The sequence below is a fragment of the Peromyscus maniculatus genome, chromosome 14 (assembly GCF_049852395.1).
Source record: "Peromyscus maniculatus bairdii isolate BWxNUB_F1_BW_parent chromosome 14, HU_Pman_BW_mat_3.1, whole genome shotgun sequence".
Classification (NCBI taxonomy): Eukaryota; Metazoa; Chordata; class Mammalia; order Rodentia; family Cricetidae; genus Peromyscus; species Peromyscus maniculatus.
In genome coordinates, this window is record NC_134865.1 from 49,764,829 (window position 1) to 49,783,761 (window position 18,933).

An 18,933-nucleotide genomic window follows, 5' to 3' on the forward strand; every position below is an offset into this window, starting at 1 on the left:
CCGTGGGGTCCTTGTTAAGTACACTACTTATAGATGATTAAAATCATTCATTTGTTCAATTAAGCATTTATGCTGTGCTAGTTGCTGAGATAACAAAGAAGGAATTATGTCACTGAGAAGGAACAAAGCATTTGGAGAGAACTAGCTTTGGAATTTCATCCCTGCTGTTATCTTGTACTTGAGATGAAGGTGGAAATACTGTCAAGTGGGTTTGAGATAAGCCAGCTAAGACTTCGTAGCTTTTTGATAGTTAAGTGTCTCCAGGTTGAGCAGCATGCTGTAAAGAGTGGAAAATAGTGGCCATGGAGGGGAAGAAGGTTCTTGCCCAGATTCTAAAGTAAGTTATGCTGACGGGGCTCCATATTTTCAGCTTAATTAGAAATTTCACAAGAAATATAATTATCAAGTTATATAGTTACAATTTTCCTATAAATTTCAAAGCAATGACAAACCAAAACCTGCTTCCCCGCAGTACCAGACATCCCCTGCTTGCCCTATTTTCTACATGCGTTTTCTTCCTCCTTCCACTTTCTGATCTCTGTTCGTTAAGGTTTGTGCATTTTGCTTGGTAGCTCTTTGTATTCTTGTGCAGATATCCGCTGCCCTTCCCCCGGTAAACAGGAAAGGTGCTCATCTCTTGAGCACCATCTTACAGAGTTTGTCCCAGCTGTGGCACCATTTACCGCACTGGTTGTAACATTAGCTCTCTGTCTCAGGGGAAGTGAGTGACTTGTCATCAGGCTTAGTGGCACATGCCTTTACCCACTGAGCCATCTCATCAGCCTGGCAATACCCATTTTATAAGTAGCCCATAGACTAGCAACCTCTAGGCAGTGATAGGCAGAGATATGGTGTATATCTTTCTAAGTATCTATAGAATTAGCAACTTTATTTCAGAAATTCAGAATGACCATAGGGAACATTCTATGTAGTATCATGGTCAGATAAACCTCCTTGGCCTTTTTCTTTTGACACTGTCCTGTTCACCTCATTCTAAACCCCCAAGATAGAACGTGGTTTCTGTCAGCTGCTCTTCTAGTCTCCAGTCCAGGACACCAAGGCCTGGAGTGCAGTTGCCTTTACAAGGCGTTTCTGTTGTTAGTAAAAGCAGTGAGCACCTCATCAGAATGTGGCTCAGTCATTCCTAGTGTGTGATACGCTGTCTTTAGAATGTTGCCAACACTGTGCTGTGTTTCAAGTGATTGAATTTAGAGCTTTTCCCTTAATTGGTTGAAGCCTTCATACTGGCAATGACAATAGTCTTTTGAGTTGCTGCCTAAGTAAAGCAGAGATAGGACTCATATGGCAGGTGACAGTGCCTTATTTTTGTTCAGAAAGCAATCACTATCCACTAATGTGTTTGGAAAACAAAAGAAAAGTAGTCCAGGTGTTGACTTGTTAATAGCTTATCTTCTGTATTTTAAATGAGAAGGGATCTCTGTCATTAAACCAGAATATAAATATTTATGTTGTTATTGTTATAATGCCAAAGAATAGACCTCATACTTTTTGCTTTTTATTTATTTTTGTAGACGGCCATATTTTTATTCAAATAAAACAATTTAAGAGTTCTTCATACAGTTAGAGGTTTCACTATAGCTAGTTAGTGTTCAGACTTAATCTCCTTTTATTCTTGACTTCTCTGTCAAGTCTCAGTTTAGTAAGAATTAAATTTAATCTGTTGTATTTGGACATATACTCTTGAAGATAATGTAAATCCCAGAAATCTAGATAGTCTTTGTAAGTCTTTGTAGACATAAGTTAAACATAAAAAAAAAAAAACAACTCTTACTGAAATATAAACGGAATTTCTCAGTGCCTTAGACAACTAGCTATTTCTGAGCAGAGCAGAGTTTTGGTCAAGTTGGGCAGTAACATCAAATTTCCTGATATTTAAAGAGCCGAAGTCCCTACTGTTTAGCTTGATCATTTGTTGAAATATTTGGAAAGGATAAAAGCCAAATACTGTTTTATTGTCTGTGGTAAACAGCATGAATAAGACATGTCTTGGGTATAAAGCGGTCGCTGAAATGAGAGTACTGCCATGTATTTTTCAGAGGATAGATTTTGGCAGGTAGTCCCTTCTGGACCAAACTGTAGTTGCTTCTTGAGAATTTTTCAGCAGAATTCACTCAAAGATAAATAACATTTTAAGAACAACTCTGCATTTAGTATTGTGTTTAGCTTTCTTGTATGTATGTGTGAGGGGAATGCATGTGCATGTGTGTGCTGCTGCACATACCGACCAGAGGTCAGTAACAGACGCTCCCTTAATCGTTCTTCAATTATTCTCCATCTTTTTTTTTTGTTTTGTTTTGTTTTTTTGAGGCCGGGACTTTCATTGAACCTACAGCTAGCAGATTCTTCTAGACTAGCTGGCCAACAAGCCTCAGCTCTTTACGTATCTGCCTCTCCAGTACTGCAGGCGTGTGCAGTGCACAGCTTTTTATGTGGGTGCTGGGGATCTGAACTTAGGTCCTCATACTTGTCCAGCAAGCACTTTACCTACTAAGCCATCTCTCCAGACCATGGTGCTTAGCTTTCCATGTGCTGCATCTCATTTCATTCTTCAAACAACTTGATAATATATCATTGATGATAATAACTATTTCTGCCCCAGTTTACATTACTAATGCCATTTTCCAGATGAAAAAACTAGATGAAGTTAAATATAGATCATTTAAGGTCACACAACTGTTAAGTGACAAGGATTAAACATTAGTGTTTGTGATTGCAGTGTTTCCACTCTTGTGTGTGTTAGAGTCCAGGTACCATGTAAATTGAAATTTGCCTCAACACATTTTCCTTGATTCCTCTTCCTCTTCCAGACACTAAAATGCAGGAAGTCTGTGATGGCATCTAGCAGCTATACCATTCAAAGTAACTTCTAAAAATGAAGCAGGGTAGAAACTGAGGGAACGTTAATGTGACGTGAGAAGCAAAAGATGTCCCTCAGCCCCAGGATCTGTTGTATGTTTCTCATAGGCTAAGAATCAAGAAGTTTTACACAACTGGGTAGCATGTGATGGAATCACCAAGAAGAGTGCCTATGTAAAGACTCTTTTTTTCTAAGACACATCTCAAGAGTGTTAAAACAGCAGATGAACCATGGCTTGCTTATGGCCAAACTGCATGTGGTTTTTGAGTTTAGCGTTGTCAGCACACTCCCTCATCTTTAAACCGAACAATATACCTCCTTAGTTTCATTACAGAGGAAATTCTTTAAGATCAGAAAACGAAGTAAACAAGCTAATATGTTTTTACTTAATTTTAAACTTTGCTTAATCTTTGAAACTAGCTGTGAATTAATATAACTTCAAAAGTATTATTCTTAAAATCTCCCCTCTCTTCCTCCCCTCACACTTAAATCTGAGTGTGTACTATCACTTATCCTTATTTAATAAACCTGAGTTTGCTTCACACTGACTCATCTGGAAATGCTTTTCTGCTATTTAAGTCAAGATCTGGGCAAGACCTGAGTGGAGATCCTTGATGGAGAACTCCTCAGGCATTACAGCCAGCAGCAGCATTAGCCTGACTCTCCCACTGCTGGGAATAGGAAGGGAAGAGGAAAATCTCACTCTGTCTGTTTGCCTATAGAGGTAGTGAAAGAAACTTCTTTTTGAGGCTTGAATCTAAGAGGCAGACAGCTATTCTAGCCACTAAAAGGATGCTGATAATCTCTTTCCCTCAAGCAAAATATATATCCCATGTTTTTCTCAAGCCTTCTGAAGACTTCTCTTGCCGTTCTCAGTCTTATGAGTTTTGACTTAAGAAAGACCCCCCCACCCCCATGCGCGTGAGAGGGGTAGGGAGTGTGTAATTAACAGTAAGAGTGTTTGAAAAAGCTACCTGGAAACCTTATTTTATATAAACCTATTTTACTAGAAACTCATATACAGAAAAATATTGTAAGAGCCAGAGGTCTGGGAGGACCAGAGAAAAAGTGTCTTGTGGATGTGACAGGACCATTGTATTCATGAACTCACAACAGCTGTAGTTGCCTGTATAAGACAGTCAATGTAATTACACTACTTTCCCCCTTCTCTCTCCTTCCTCTAGCCCTTCCCTCTAACTCCTTGCATGTCCCTCCTCAAATCAATACCCTTTTTTCCTTGATACTATTACACACACACACACACACACACACACACACACACACACACGGATAAATATCTAAATACAACCTGATGAGTCCATTTATATCATACATTTGCCTCTGGTTTAATGTTGGTGTTAGATAACCAATTAGGAGACTCATAATGAAGAGAAGCTAATTCTCCCTCTCTTGGCATTAATTAGTTTCCTATAGTTCTTTGTGTAAGGGTGGGACCACATGAGATTTGTCCCCCTTTCATGTTGACTATCTATTGATATTGTCATTGTTCGGGTCTTGTTTATGCAGCCATCTCTAGGAGACACTGTTCACAGCAGACATCCTGGTATTCTAACTCTTACAATTTTCTTTAAGGTTGTGGCACCTGGTAGGTTCACCATACTCCACTTGATAGCTCTACATTCCTGAGTGCACGGGCAGCACAAATTGGACTTAGTAGGTTGTTTTAAACAATAAAAAAAAAGGACACAGAATTGGAAGGGGATGTGAAGGTGAGGGGTGGATCTAGGAGGAGTGGGGATGAATATGATCAAAATACATTGTATGGAAGTCTCAAAGAATTAATAAACATCTTGTAATTTTTTGGTTGTTGGGGGGAAGATTTGAGACAGAGTTTCTCTGTGTAGCCCTGGCTGTCCTGGGACTGCCTCATAGACCCAGCTGTCCTTGAATTCACAGAGGCCTGCCTCTGCCTCCCAAGTGCTGGGATTGAAGGCATGCACTACCACCACCCGACCTTCATATTATTTTAAAAAGAAAAAGTCTCCTCCTAAATTTTGCTAATCTCTGAAGTAGCATTTATACCTGTTATCCCAAATCCTCTACCCTTAACATCAGAACCCATTCATTCATGGTATATGTTAAGCTGCTAAACCTTTTCTCCAGAGTCTAGCTGTGAAGAGCATCCCTTTCAAAGAGGCATGCTTCCAGAAGAGGAATGCACTAAGAAGTAAGTAGTTTCTGCCCTTACCAGAAAGAATGGCTTTATAAACCAGGGTCCTTGAGAAGAGGTGCATCATAGTCTGCTGCTGTAACAAAATACTGTAAGACTTGGTGGGATTAAAGCCACCAAGTCTTAACTTCTCACCATCCTGGAGACTACAAAATCAGAAATCAGAGTGCCTATAGATATTTTGTCAGGTTCAGTTCTGCTTGAATGAGAATGGCCCCCATAGACTCATGTTGGAGCACTTGGTCCCCAGTTGGTAGACCTGCTTGGGAAGGATTAGGAGATGTGGCCTCATTGGAGGAGAGATGTCACTGGGAATGGGCTTTGAGGTTTCAAAAGCCACGTGACATTCCCATTGCACTCCCTGCCACCTGCTTGCAGTTCCAGAGGTGAGCTCTCAGCTCTTCCTGCCACCATCCTTCACTTTGGCCCCATGGACTCAATCCCTCTGGAACTGTAAATCCAATTGAACAATTTCTTGTGAGTTTCCATGGTCATAGTGTTTCCTTACAGCAGTAGAAAAGTAACTAAAACAGTATCTTTTTGCCGTGTCCTCACGTGATAAAAAAGGTAAACAAGTGACATCAAGTGGGTTTCTTTTATAAGGATACTAATACTGAGGGTTAGAATATCAATGTTGGAATCATTCCCAGACCAGTGTCATGGAGCAGTTCCCCGATTTAGATCGTAACAAACATTTAGACCATAGTGTAGAGGCAGTCTTAAAAATGAGTCTCTCACCTAAACAGTCGTGATCACTGGTGGTTTGGGTTGAGCTAAGCTATCCATTGTATAAAGCACAGGCTAGTTGATGCTGATTGCTCACAAGTGAGTAGTATTGTTAACTTCTGTATAGGTTATCCACATAGAACATCCTCTTGCTGGAAGGTTGACTGCATTTTCTTCAGAGTAGTCAAGTCTCAACAGATTGGTCAGAGGCTCTGTTCACAAACCATTTCCATTTTAAATGTTGCTTCAAAATGGTCGCTGATTGACATCCCCCCCCAATGCACAATGTTCTTTTTCACCACAACTTTGATGGTGTATATTAATCATCCTCCGTGTTTTTGCTAACAGACATCCTAATGTAGTTTTCATTTGGACTTTATTGTTGATTAGAGATGTTGAACATTTTTCCTTATAGTTGTCCATTTATACTTCCTTTTAGAAATCCATTAGATCCATTGCCTATTTTTTAAAATCAGATTATTTGTTTTCAAATTCAGTGTTTGAATTCTGTGTATTTTGGAGATTAGCTCCTTGTTGGATGTGTGGTTTGCAAACATTTTTCTTGATTTGGGGGTTTTCTCTTCACTGAGTTGTTTGTTTTACTATGCAGAAGCATTTTAGTTTGCTACAATCCTATTTATGTGTTTTTGGTTTTGTTGCCTGTGGTTTGGAAGTCTTATCATTAAATCATCGCTGGGCTAATGTTGCAGAGTTTCCCCGTTGTAACTTACTGTTTCTGATTTTATGTTTGTCTTTATCCATTTTGAGCCCATTTGTGTATGGTATATGAGTCCATTTTCATTTTCCTGTATGCTAATATCTATTTTTCTTAAAACCATTTACAAAAGAGATACTCATGTATGCTCTGGGTATCTTGACTGAGATCACCTGTTTGTAAACCCTCAAGTTTCATTGGTCACTGTGTCTGTTTTTATGCCAGCACCATTCTGCTTTGATTACAAAAACATTGTAATACACTAGGAAATCCAAGTGTAATGCCTTTGCTTCCTGCCCCTTCTTTTTGAGGATCGTGTTGGCTGTTTAGGCTATTTGCATAGTTGCATACAAATTGTTTTTCTGTTTCTTTGAAAAATGACTTTAGAATTGAAATATGGAATACATTGCTATAGATTACTTTGGGTACTATGAATATTTTAACATTAAATTTTCTAGCCTATGTATATGGGCTATCTTTCCATTTATTTGTGTCTTCAGTTTCTTTCATTATTGTTTTACAATTTTCAATATTTCTATATTTCATCACATTATTTTAAATTTACCCTAAGTATTTAAAGGGTTTATTTACGCTATTGTACATAGGATTATTTTCTTAATTTCTTTTCAGATAGTTTGTTGATAATATTTAAAAGTATTACTAGTTTATACAACTTTACTGAATTTATTAATTCTTACACTGAAATAATCCAGAAATAGAAAGATCTCATGTATACATAGAATCTGCAAAAAACTGATCTCATAGAGACATCAGAAGGTGGTGTCTAGGAGCTGAGGGAAGAAAAAAGGGCAGCTATTGATGAAAGAGGGCAAAGTTTCATTTATGTTGGAAGAAAAACTTTAGTGATGTATTGCTAGGTGACCATGGTTGTTGATAATGTACAGTCCCCTTGGTATTCATAGGCTGCAGGAGATACCAAACCCTCACATCCATAGATGATTGAGCCCCTTGTATTCAACTATATAACATTTACATACAACCTACACTTAGCTAGATTACTTATAATGCAGAGAGATGCAAAGGGAAATCACTTCTTACCCTTTAAAACATAATTCATAAATAAATAAACCCTTTCTAATAATCTCTCTCTAACAGAAACCTGGCTGGGCTCAGAACTTCCAGTAAGCAACAGTACCCACATCAAATTTAGTAGCATGGCTTGAATTTCAGTAGATTCATCATTATGGCTAACATCTATAAAATTCAATCACTTAGTATTTTAAAATGTGTGTGTACGCGTGCACATATCTATGTGTGCATGCATGCATGCGTGTAATTACTGAGGAAACTTAAGTTTTAATTTTTACTAGTTGTAAATTACTTGTGGTAAATTTTTTGATATTTTGCTAGAGTCTTTGTGAAAGCACATTTGCTAGTGGTGATGTTTTATTTATTTTTCTTACACTGTAAACAGTCCAATTTCAGTGAGATTTAGAACTGGAAATCTTGTAGTTTTTGCTTGGTGAAGCATGTCATCATTTTATATTCTAACTATACAGTGTTTGACTTATAATGTTCCTCAAATATTTGAATATAGTTCCACAATATTTGAACAAGTTAATGAATTAATGAAGGTAAGAACAAAGAATCAACAGAGTATAGTGCTCTAGCTGGAAGGTGTAGATACAGTTTCATTCCATTCTAGAAGTTGTCAGTAGGGCTAGTGATAAAGAAATCGAGGAGGTGGTGCCTTCAGGGGATAATGTGTTCTCACTATGAAATTTAAGCTGCTTAGGCTGAACATTTTGAATAACCTTGTTAGGAAGAAGTAACAAAGGACAGCCCTACTAATTCTGATCTTATGTAGGTATATATATGTTTATGGGTATGGATGAAACTGGGTGCTACTTCTTTCTTTTCTTTTCTTTTTTCTTCCCTTTTTTCACTAAGCCCAATGACAATGCTATTTAAAGATATTTTTATTGTATAGCTGGCTTTGAACTCAGGATCTCCTGTCCCAGCCTCCTAAGTGCTGAGATGATAAGCATGCAATGCCCAGTACTGGGACTTCCTTCCTTTCTCTGTGTTTTTTTTTTTCTTTTCATTAAAAGTAACCACCTTTTCCCTTCCTCTTTCATTCTGTATTTTCTCTTTTGTTTGTGTCTTACCTCTGGTCATTCCTATATCTGGAAAAGCACCAATGACTTCCTTGTCTTAGGGAAGACTGGTAAAGGTTAATTTAAAATGCATCTTATTCTTTCCCCTCATACTCTTAATTGTAGTTTCTCTTCTGAAAAAGGTGCCCACTTCTTTCTTAGCTGGCATACTAGATGAACTGCATTGCTGATGTTAAATTTTTTATTACTATTCATTCATTCATACTTCAAAAGTCATATTTTAAAGACTTTGTCCTCAAAATCTTGAAATGACTTTACATACCAAAGAAGTAGAATATTACCAAGATTTTAAATCTTAGCTGTACTAAGCTGATTTTAAAATATGTATGCAGTTAGCTTTATTAGCTGTGTTCTAGATAATTTATTTTAAAATATTTTAATTTATATATGTTAAATATATAATATAATATGATATGATGTATATACACACATGCATATATATAGAAACAGACTGTTTCATATTGCTGAATACATTTTCAACATATTGTATGCTTATTCTTTACAAGTATATTGTTTCCTTAATTGTCCCGTGATTATGACCACATTTTAACTGGAATTATTTTGTATATTTATGCTACTATTTTCTATTATTAAAATTGTAACTCAATATAAATTTTTTTCTGTATAGTATTTTGGTCTTCTAGTTTTTACTGGGTGATCTTTAATGTGTAAACTCTGAGGATACTGTCTGTCAATTGTGGTTTATTTTTTATCATTACATTATAAATTTAGTAGGACAGAAATAACAATGGTGAATTCAAGATGAATTCTGAAAGCAATCATCTGTAAAATGATTTTCTAATCTCTGAACTTTACTATTGAGATAAATAAGGAGCAAGTTTCTATTATTATCATAATTGGATATATAGTAAGTCTAACTTAGCCAAGAAAAATATTTTTAGTTGTCTATTGTTTTTCTACAAAAGATACAGATGGCTTGATTTATAATTGTAATCCTTTGTTATTTCTAGTGTCTATGAGAAAAGAAATGCAAGGGCCATTTGCTATAATGACAAGCTAGAAGTTGGAGGTACTTATTGTATAATTCCAAAGCAGTAATAACAAAACAAACAAACAAAAAACATGAACTTGGTAGCTGATGGTGTCTGTCAACCATATGGCTGTTACATACTTTGGATGCTGGTTACCATCCTAACTTGAGTATAAAGTGATAATATGACAGCACAATGGGAACTTTTAGAAAGGCCATGGACTTGAGAGGAATGTTCAGCTCTCTCTCTTTTTGTTCTGGTACATTAGGCAGATTTTTTGACTTCCTGTATAAAGTGAAAACTGTAATGCTTCCTTAGAGTTGCTAGGAAGATACAAGTACTCCGAGTGGGTTCTGTTGCATGGTAGGTGGATGAGGAGTGTAGTGTAGTGACCATGTGTTTTGATGTTCCGTTAGGTGAAGTGAAGGACAAAAATGTTCAAGTGGTCGAGCTCCCCATTGTAGACAGCCTTCATCCTCGTCCTCCTTACTTACCCCTGGCTGTACCAGAAGACCTTGCAGATCGACTCCTAAGAGTCCATGGTGATCCTGCAGTGTGGTGGGTGTCCCAGTTTGTCAAATACTTGATCCGTCCACAACCTTGGCTCGAAAAGGAAATAGAAGAAGCCACCAAGAAGCTTGGCTTCAAACATCCAGTTATTGGGTAAGAATCTCTGGCAACAGTAATATATAGCAGTAGTTGTTTTTACCTTTTACTGTAAATTTTATATAATTTAATAGTCCTAATCCCAGCAAAGAACAAAGGTTCTAAAACTTAAGAGACTTTGTTCACTTGGGGCAGCAGAGCAAATGGTGCAGTGTGCCCCTCTGCTGGCTCAGATGCCCTTCTGCTGGCCTAGATGCCCCTCTGCTGGCCCAGATGCCCCTCTGCTGGCTCAGATGTCCCTCTGCTGGCCCAGATGCCCCTCTGCTGGCTCAGATGTCCCTCTGCTGGCTCAGATGCCCCTCTGCTGGATCAGATGCCCTTCTGCTGGATCAGATGCCCTTCTTTTGTTTCTTCCCCTCACTTTTTATGAAGCTCCTCTGTTTTATTTTCATATTTCCAACTCCACATCTTTCTTCCATCTCTTAGTCTTTATATGTAGAGTAGTTACTGACCCCTATTCTAAATGCTAGAGCTAAAGAAAGTACATAGTGAAATCAGAATATTAAATAGTGTTCATCTCCTGAAACTTCATTGAAATTCAGTGTGGCGAATTCTCCCTGCCCCACTTCATTTGTATAGAGCACATGAAACAAGTCCAATTTCCTGAAAGAAACAGTGATTAAGAAGAATGGAGGAAAGAAAAGATGACTGAATAGATATTCCTGTGGTCAAATTCACATCTGGACTATATAGTCTGGCATGCAAAGGAAACAGGAGCGTGAAGATGGCCCAGTTCCCCCAGTGTACTGCAGCCCTCTCTCCAGATTCAAGACCCAGCCCTGCCTGTGGCAGCACTAGGAGGCAGGAGAATACTAGGGAGTCAGTGACTTACCCATTTTAGGACAGTGTAAGTCTGCATCCCTCACTCCTTAACGTTGTGCCTTTTCTTCAATATAAAAACAATGAAATCTATTTCTGTTTACATTTGATAGAGAAAAAATACAACAAAATGTCTGTAATGGCTTGATGAACATAAAATAGCCAACATTTTTTAAAGGCTTGCCTGTATAAAACTGTAGGCAAAGTTCATCTGGGTCTCTGCTTTCTTAGATGACTTTAAATTCTATGAACTGAAGTGGTAGTAACTCTCAGGGTAAAATGAAAGAAAAAAATTAATAAATAAACCTTGGCATCAGATTGTTACAAGCAGTATCTTTAAGCTGTGAATCCTGTTATGATTTTGGTCTCAAAAACCTTAAAACTTAAATCTGTTGATGACAGGTTCCCATAGATTTTTGGATATACAAATTACTTTTTCTGTAAGAAAATATTTCAAAAAACCTTTACTTAACTTTCGTATTGCCCTGTACTATTGAACATGCAACTATATTAAAGTATTTGTGAAGTGTTTTGAAATGGTTTTATATTTTCTAAGGTGAGAATAAATGAAAAATTGGTTGACTATGCCCCCAGTGCCGCCATGACTGGGGTACTGATTGAGTACCAGTACATTACCAGTGCGCTCTCCACTTCTCTCCAGAGTCCATGTCAGACGCACTGACAAAGTGGGAACAGAAGCAGCCTTCCATCCTATTGAGGAGTACATGGTGCACGTTGAAGAACACTTTCAGCTTCTCTCGCGCAGAATGCAAGTGGATAAAAAAAGAGTCTATCTGGCCACTGATGACCCTTCTTTGTTAAAGGAGGCAAAGACAAAGTAAGTTAGACCAACTAGTGGTTCTGTAGTGGAATTACCTCTTATTGTTGAAGAGAATCCTTAATCCTGGGAACTTGGGATTCTTGTTGTTGCTAACTGATGGATTCCAAAATTCAAAGACTACACGAGCAAATATTACCCTAATCAAGTCATACCTTATCAGCCGTATCTGATGTAGTGTAATCAGAAATCTAAAATAAACACTGCACTACTGACTTGTGCAGCACCACCAGCAGTCATCATTAGACACATTCCCACACTTCTTAGTACCAAAGTTTGTTTTAACGTACTAGAGTTGCCGTAAACAAAACTTCCTAGACTGGGGCTTAAGTGGCAGAAGTCTGTGTCGCACAGATCTGAAGACTTGGACGTTCCAGATCAAGGAGCTAGTGAGGTCAGTTTTACTCGGAAGTTTCTTAGTTACAGGTGGTCACCATCCAGTCCTGGTACACTGTGTTGTTCAGGAATTCCCATTCTAGGGATGGAACAGACCGTTAGAATATGGTGTGAGTAGTACTACTGTAGGATTAGCAGAGTATTAAGGAGCACTTCGACAAAGCCTGGAGCCAAATTGGAAATTTCTTCTCAGGAGATCTGGGTCAGTAAAGTAAATAAAATATTTAAGTTTGGATGAAAGTAGAGGAAGAGAGAAAAATGTACTCTTAGCTTTGCTTAGATGCCATCTCCTCCAGAAATCATCCCTAAGCCTTTGGGCTGTATCCCTCCTCTGCATATTGTTGGTGTGTGGTTGAATACTTGTGCATTTCTCTCTCCTCCAGCACATTATATACACTTTTGATGCAAATTCCTAGCTGTGCTATAGGCCCAGCAAATACTGAATTGTTTACTTAAACCATTTGAAAGCATTTTGTTAGCAATTAATTGTTTAAATTGTTTTTCTATTTAATACACTGCTTGATCTCTTTTTTCCATTAGTTGGGGCTGAGAAAAAGAAACATTTAGAGTTAAGGCCTAAAACACAGCTATTTCTGCAAGTCATTGAGTACACACAGCCAGGAAACCCATCAGCCAAACAAGACTACGTTAATATAAGAGATACACATTAAGTGACCATTGAGCACATACATTAAAGCATTCATTGTTCAATTTAATGTGTATATATACCAGAGAAACAAGCAGTAATAGTTCACCATACTCATTCATTTTGAAGCACTAGATTCAGTTTGTAACTTGGTTAAAGAAGGATATTAATGTTATCTGTTCTTTGACTTGTTCTTGAATGCATCACACACTTCTTTTTCCCTTGATTGGCAAAATAGTTCATGTCCATTAAAAAATACAGAAGTTCATAAATATGAAAACAAAGGAGAAATACTACCCACAATCCCTTTACCAGTGATAGCCATCATTTAAATAATGGCATTTTCCTCCCAGAAATTTGTATAGTCACATTTTTTGTTTTTATTTTTTGAGATGGAGTCTCATGTGGCCCAGGCTGGCCTCAAGTTCACTATGTAACTGAGGATGACCTTGAATTTCTGGTTCTTCTGCTTCTATCCCAAGTACTAGAATTACAAGCCTGTGCCATCCCGTCCAGTTTCTGTCTTACTGGGGATCAAATCCAGGGCTTCATGCATGCCAAGCAAACACTCTACCAACTGATTACATCCCAGCCTTAGTCATTTTTTTTTTTTTTGAAGTTTTTCAAGACAGTTTGCCTGTGTATTCCTGGCTGTCCTGGAACTCACTCTGTAGACCAGCCTGCCTCAAACTCAGAGATTTAGCTGCCTCTGCCTCCCAAGTGCTGGGATTAAAGAAGTACACCACCACTATTTGTTTGGTTGTTTTTTATTTTATTTTTTATAGTCAGAAATTTGTACAGTTTAAACTATTTTTTTAGCTTAATATAACATTAGATCCATCTTCTTAGGTCCCTTAAAGGTCTATTTATTAATAACTAACAATTCTGTATGCTTGGGGTGCAGAGTGATACTCTGAACTATTTATACAATATATTAATTGTAGAAAGAGTCAAACTAGCACCCATTACCTTACGTGTGTGTGTGTGTGTGTGTGTGTGTGTGTGTGTGTGTGTGTGTGTGATGCAAATGTTAAAAACCTGTTCTAGCAATTTTGAAGTACACATTGTTATTAACTGGGTTACCCTGAGGTGCACAGATCATTAAAACTTAGTCCGGCAGCCTGAAACTTTGATCAACAGCTCCCCCTTCCCCATCCTTCCCCCTTTCCCTCTCCCCCTTTGACTTTTAGTAGCCACCTTTTTACCTTTTGTTTCCATAAAACTGACATTCTGGATTTAATTTAAGATTGAAAGTATATAATATTTGCCTTTATTAGCAATATGCCCTTGGTTTTTTTCTATCTTGTCAAAAATGACAATTTCCTTTTTAAGGAGACATGTATATGTATATGTATGTATGTATGTATATATACATACATATGGGGGTGTGTGTGAGAGACAGAGAGTGAGAGAGAGAGAGATTTTCTTTATTTGTCTGCTGATAGGTATCTAAGGTGCTTCCATATCTTGGCTACTGATGTGAAAGCATCTTGGCTCCTGAAATGAACATGAGAATAGAGAGATTTGTTTACTGATTTGTTATTTTGTATATGTGCCCTATGATGAGATTGTTGGATTATCTGTTTTTGAATTCTGAGAGAGCTTTATTTGTTAAGGTCAGCCATTGTTGATGCCCCCCACCCCCCATTGTACAAGGATTCCTTTGTACCACAGCTTGACTGACACTTGTTCCTTCTGTCTTTTGTTAAGAGACATTGTGAAGGGTGTGAGGTGACATCTCATTATGGTTTTCATTTGTGTTTTCCTGGTGCTCAGAGATGCTGAGCACTTTTTGTATTCTTTTCCATATATAGTTTAGAAATTAATCCCTTATCAGGTACATGGCCTGTGTGTGTTTTCTCAGTCACTGGGCTGCCTCTGCAGTGTGTTGTTTGCTTTGCAGGAGCGTTTTAGTTTGAAGAATCCTACTTGCTGTTTTTATTGCCTGTGGTTTTAGAGCCTTGTCCTAAGACATCGTTCTGAAATCAGCGTCACGGAGCTTTTTCCCAGTATCATCTCAGCAACGTGTAGTTTCCTGTCTACACTGAGTTCTTTTATGAACATTTTGAGTTAGGTTTCTTTTGTTTTTAACAAGTGTCTCTTTTCATTTTTCTGTGTGTAGATATCCAATTTTCCTAACATTATATTTATTAGACAAACTGTCCTTTCTCTATTGGATGTTCTTGGAAAATTGGGTTATAGATACTTTGGTTTATTTTGGAGTTTTCCATTTCACTGGTCATTGTGTCTGTTTTTATGCCAAAACCACATTATTCTGATTGCAACAACTGTGAAATATACTTTGAAATCAAGGAGTATGAGAACTCCAGGTTGGGGGATTTTGCTCAAGATTGCTTTGGACTTTAGATCTTTTCTGGTTCTATATAAATTGTAGACTATTTTCTACCTCTTTGGAAAATGACTTTGGAATTTTGGTGGGAATTGCATGGAATCTGCTGGTCACTTTGAGTAAAGAATTTTTTAACAATATTATTAAGATTTGCACTTTTTGGGTTTTAGTATCGTTCTTCAGTATTTTATGCTTTTTAGCAGCTAGATCTTTCACCTACTAGGTTAATTTTACTCTCAAGTATTTTATTTGGTGCTATTATAGATAGTATTGGCTTCTTAATTTCATTTTGGAATAGTTTTTGGCATATTTAAATACTAGTGGTTTGCTTGCTCTTTTGTTTGTTTGTATTTTTATTTTATAACCAACAACCTATAACTTTAATAGATGTATCAATTAGTTTTAAAACCTTAGTGGCCACTTAGGGTTTCCTAATTATAAGACCATGCCGTCAGCAAACAGATATCTCACATATTCCTTTCCTGTTTGAATACCTCTTTTGTTAGTAGGGGGAGAATGTCTACCAGTAGTAACCCAGACTGGCCTCAAATTTGTAATTCTCCTGCCTTAGCCTATTTTCTTATTTTTTTATCTTAGAGAAAAGTTGTCACCCTTCCACTATTCGGTGTGATGTCATTTGTGGACTTGTCAGATATAGCCTGTATTATATTGTTATATATTCCTTCTTATGCTTTTTGAAAATCTTGCCATGAACAGATGTTGGATCTTGTCAAATGCTTTGCCTGTATCAATTGAGATAGTCGTGTGGGGTTTTTAATTGATGTTGCTTTTCCTTCTGTTACTGTGATGGATCATGTTTACTGACTGTTGTGTGGTAGTCCACCTTCACATCCTTAGGACAAATCTCATTTGATCATGTTTTTTAAATGCACTGTTGAATTTAATTTGCTAGTATTTTATAGAAGTTTTTATATCTCTGTTGAACATGAGTACTACTGTGTAATTTTCTTGTATGACTTTAGCGGTTTTACTCTTAGGGTATTGCTAGCCTCATAAAATATGTAGAAGAAATGCCAGCTGTGGTAGCATAAACCTGGATGGCAGTCAAAAGCTAAGGATGGAGGTGTGTGCATTTCAGGCTATCTGGGTTTTGTAACAATTCTCTGTCTCAAGACAAATAAAAGAGTTGGAAAGTTGTTATTCTATTTTTTTTAATACTTGGTAGAACTTAGCCATGGAACTTTGATGGCAGACTTTTTAATTACTAAGTGTCCTACTTGGTATTATTCTGTTCAGATTCTCTACTTTTCCTTATTTAGTCTTGGAGAGTTGATGTTTTTAAAAAGTCATCCATTTCTCCTAGGTTACTCAATTTGTTCATAGTAATATCCATAGTATTTCTATAAATGGTGTCAGTTTATTATTATTATTGTTATTATTATTATTAATTATGTGTATATGGTGTGTGTGTTGAAACACTCCTGTGCCACAGCTTCCATATGGAGGTCAGAGGACCACTTCCACCTAAACATGGCTTCCTGTGATGTAGCTCAAGTTGTCAGGCTTTTGAGCCAAGCTCCTTTGTTCACTGAGAAGTCTCACTAGGCAGTTTTATGTTTCCTCTTCCCTAAATTCTTTTTAATTTCCTTTTGTTTCTTCATAAGTCTAAAAGGTTTGTTGATTTTATCTTTTCAAAAACTCAAACTAACATCTATGATCTTTTCAATCATTTTTCTAAAAACTTCTATTTTGTTTATGTCTTTGTCTTGGTTTGTTCTTTGTCTCATTTCTTGAACTACAACATGAGCTTGTCTGTTTGAGGTTTTTCCTCTGTGTTGGTGTGGTTTATTGCTATGAACTTCCCTCTCAGGACTGCTTTGGCTGCATCTGGTCATTTTACCCTTCTGTATTCCCGTGTTTGCCTCAAGATATTTTGACTTCTTTGACCCATCATTTCAAGAGTATTTTTGTTTAATTTGTACATATTTGTGAGTTTTACAAGACTGCTTCTGTGACTCATTTCTAATTAAATAACATTATAAGCAGAAAAAATTATACTTGTTTTATATCCAATGTATGCTTTCTTCAGAAGAATGTTTTGTGTACGTTTGAGAAGAACATACATATTCTGTTGCTTTTGAACAGAAGACACTGTAAACATACTAGGTCAATTTGGTCTGAAGCATAGTCCAAGTCCATGTTCTGTGTTGTTTAAGATTTTTCATGTGTGTGTGTGTGTGTGTGTGTGTGTGTGTGTGTGTGTGTGTGTGTGTGTGTGTGTGTATGTGTGTAACGTGTGGGTTCCCACAGAGCCTGGAAGAATGTGTTAGATTCCCTGTAGATGGAGAGATGGAGTTACAGGCAGTTGTGAGTTACCTGGTGTGAGTGTGGAAACTGAACTTGGGTCCTCTGGAGGAGCTGCAAATGCTTTTAACAACTGACTTGGCTCTCCAGCCCTCCAAGTTATTCTTTTCTTTTTTTTTTTTTAATTGATTTTTCTGTCTAGAACTTTCCAGTGTTGAATGAGGAGCATGAAGTTGCAATTGTTTCTCCCTCTGATCTTTGATGCTACTATGTGTGTTTAGTTGATCTAATATTTATCATTATAAATTTATAATTTTAATAAGTTATATAAATTTAATTTTTAATATACTCATAATTTATAATAATTATAGTTGCTTTGGTTTAGTTGAGACAATAATTTGTTGTGTAGCCCAGACTAGCCTTAGCCTCTCTGGTGCTGGGATCATATGTACATGCCACTATGACCAGCTTTGCATTGTTACAACCTCTTGAGAATTGACATCATTTTACATTGAGCTGTTTCTCTTGAAGTCTCAGCTGATCAAGTGTAGATGTTGCTGCTTTGTCTTAGTCTCCGTTTGCTTGGAACATCTTTCCCCAGACCTTATTTCAGTGTCCAGTGATGATGGATAAACACCGTGTTTAATGACTGTGTACCCACTGTGAATCTGCCATTGACTTGAGCAAGAATTTTCCTAAAACTGGGTAGTTAGGTTATTTCCAATGTTTTACTCTTATAAATAATGACACAAAGTATGTCTAAAATAACTACTTTATTTCCTCAAGCTGGGTTTCCAGACTTTGAACTATTTAGATAAAAGGGTATAAACATTTTACAGCATTGGTCCAATCCCACACATGACATCTTTATGCTGAGCAACAAGATACAGTTGGAAGTATCTCCTTTATTGTGGGAATATTAAAGCCTGTATTTCTCCTTTGTACTCGGCACCTTTAACCCCCTCCTTGTAGTGGTCTAGGCAACAGTTTTCTCTGTGTTCTATTATAAATTCACTGGTAACACTTCATGCATATTTTTCCACTTTGGAAATCCTTTCATTTTAATTTCCCAAGTCATTTCTAATATATTAATCAGAAATTTAACTGTCATTTCTCCTCATTCTTTTACTTAAACATTTCCACTTTGAATTAACTCTCATTAGACCTCTTGTGATGGGTTTTGATACCTAAGCAAATCATAAAACCTCTGCTGTTCCTCTTAATAAGAGACCAAAAGCATTCATTTATCTAGCAACAGATATAACATGTCCAGAGTAATATTGTAAGAACTTTATGCTTTAAGGTTAGATGAA

The 18,933-nt window shown here is 37.1% G+C and overlaps 1 protein-coding gene across 8 annotated transcripts in view; it reads left to right on the forward strand.

The window, feature by feature from the left end:
• Fut8 (fucosyltransferase 8) overlaps positions 1–18,933 on the forward strand; it is a 227,073-nt gene that overhangs the window by 194,361 nt on the left and 13,779 nt on the right. For all 8 annotated transcript variants that reach the window (XM_015991973.3, XM_076550917.1, XM_006973134.4 and 5 more), the window contains 2 exons: positions 10,057–10,303; positions 11,787–11,963. In XM_015991973.3, coding sequence (XP_015847459.1) covers positions 10,057–10,303; positions 11,787–11,963 — 424 coding nt within the window. The remainder of the gene's footprint in view (positions 1–10,056; positions 10,304–11,786; positions 11,964–18,933) is intronic.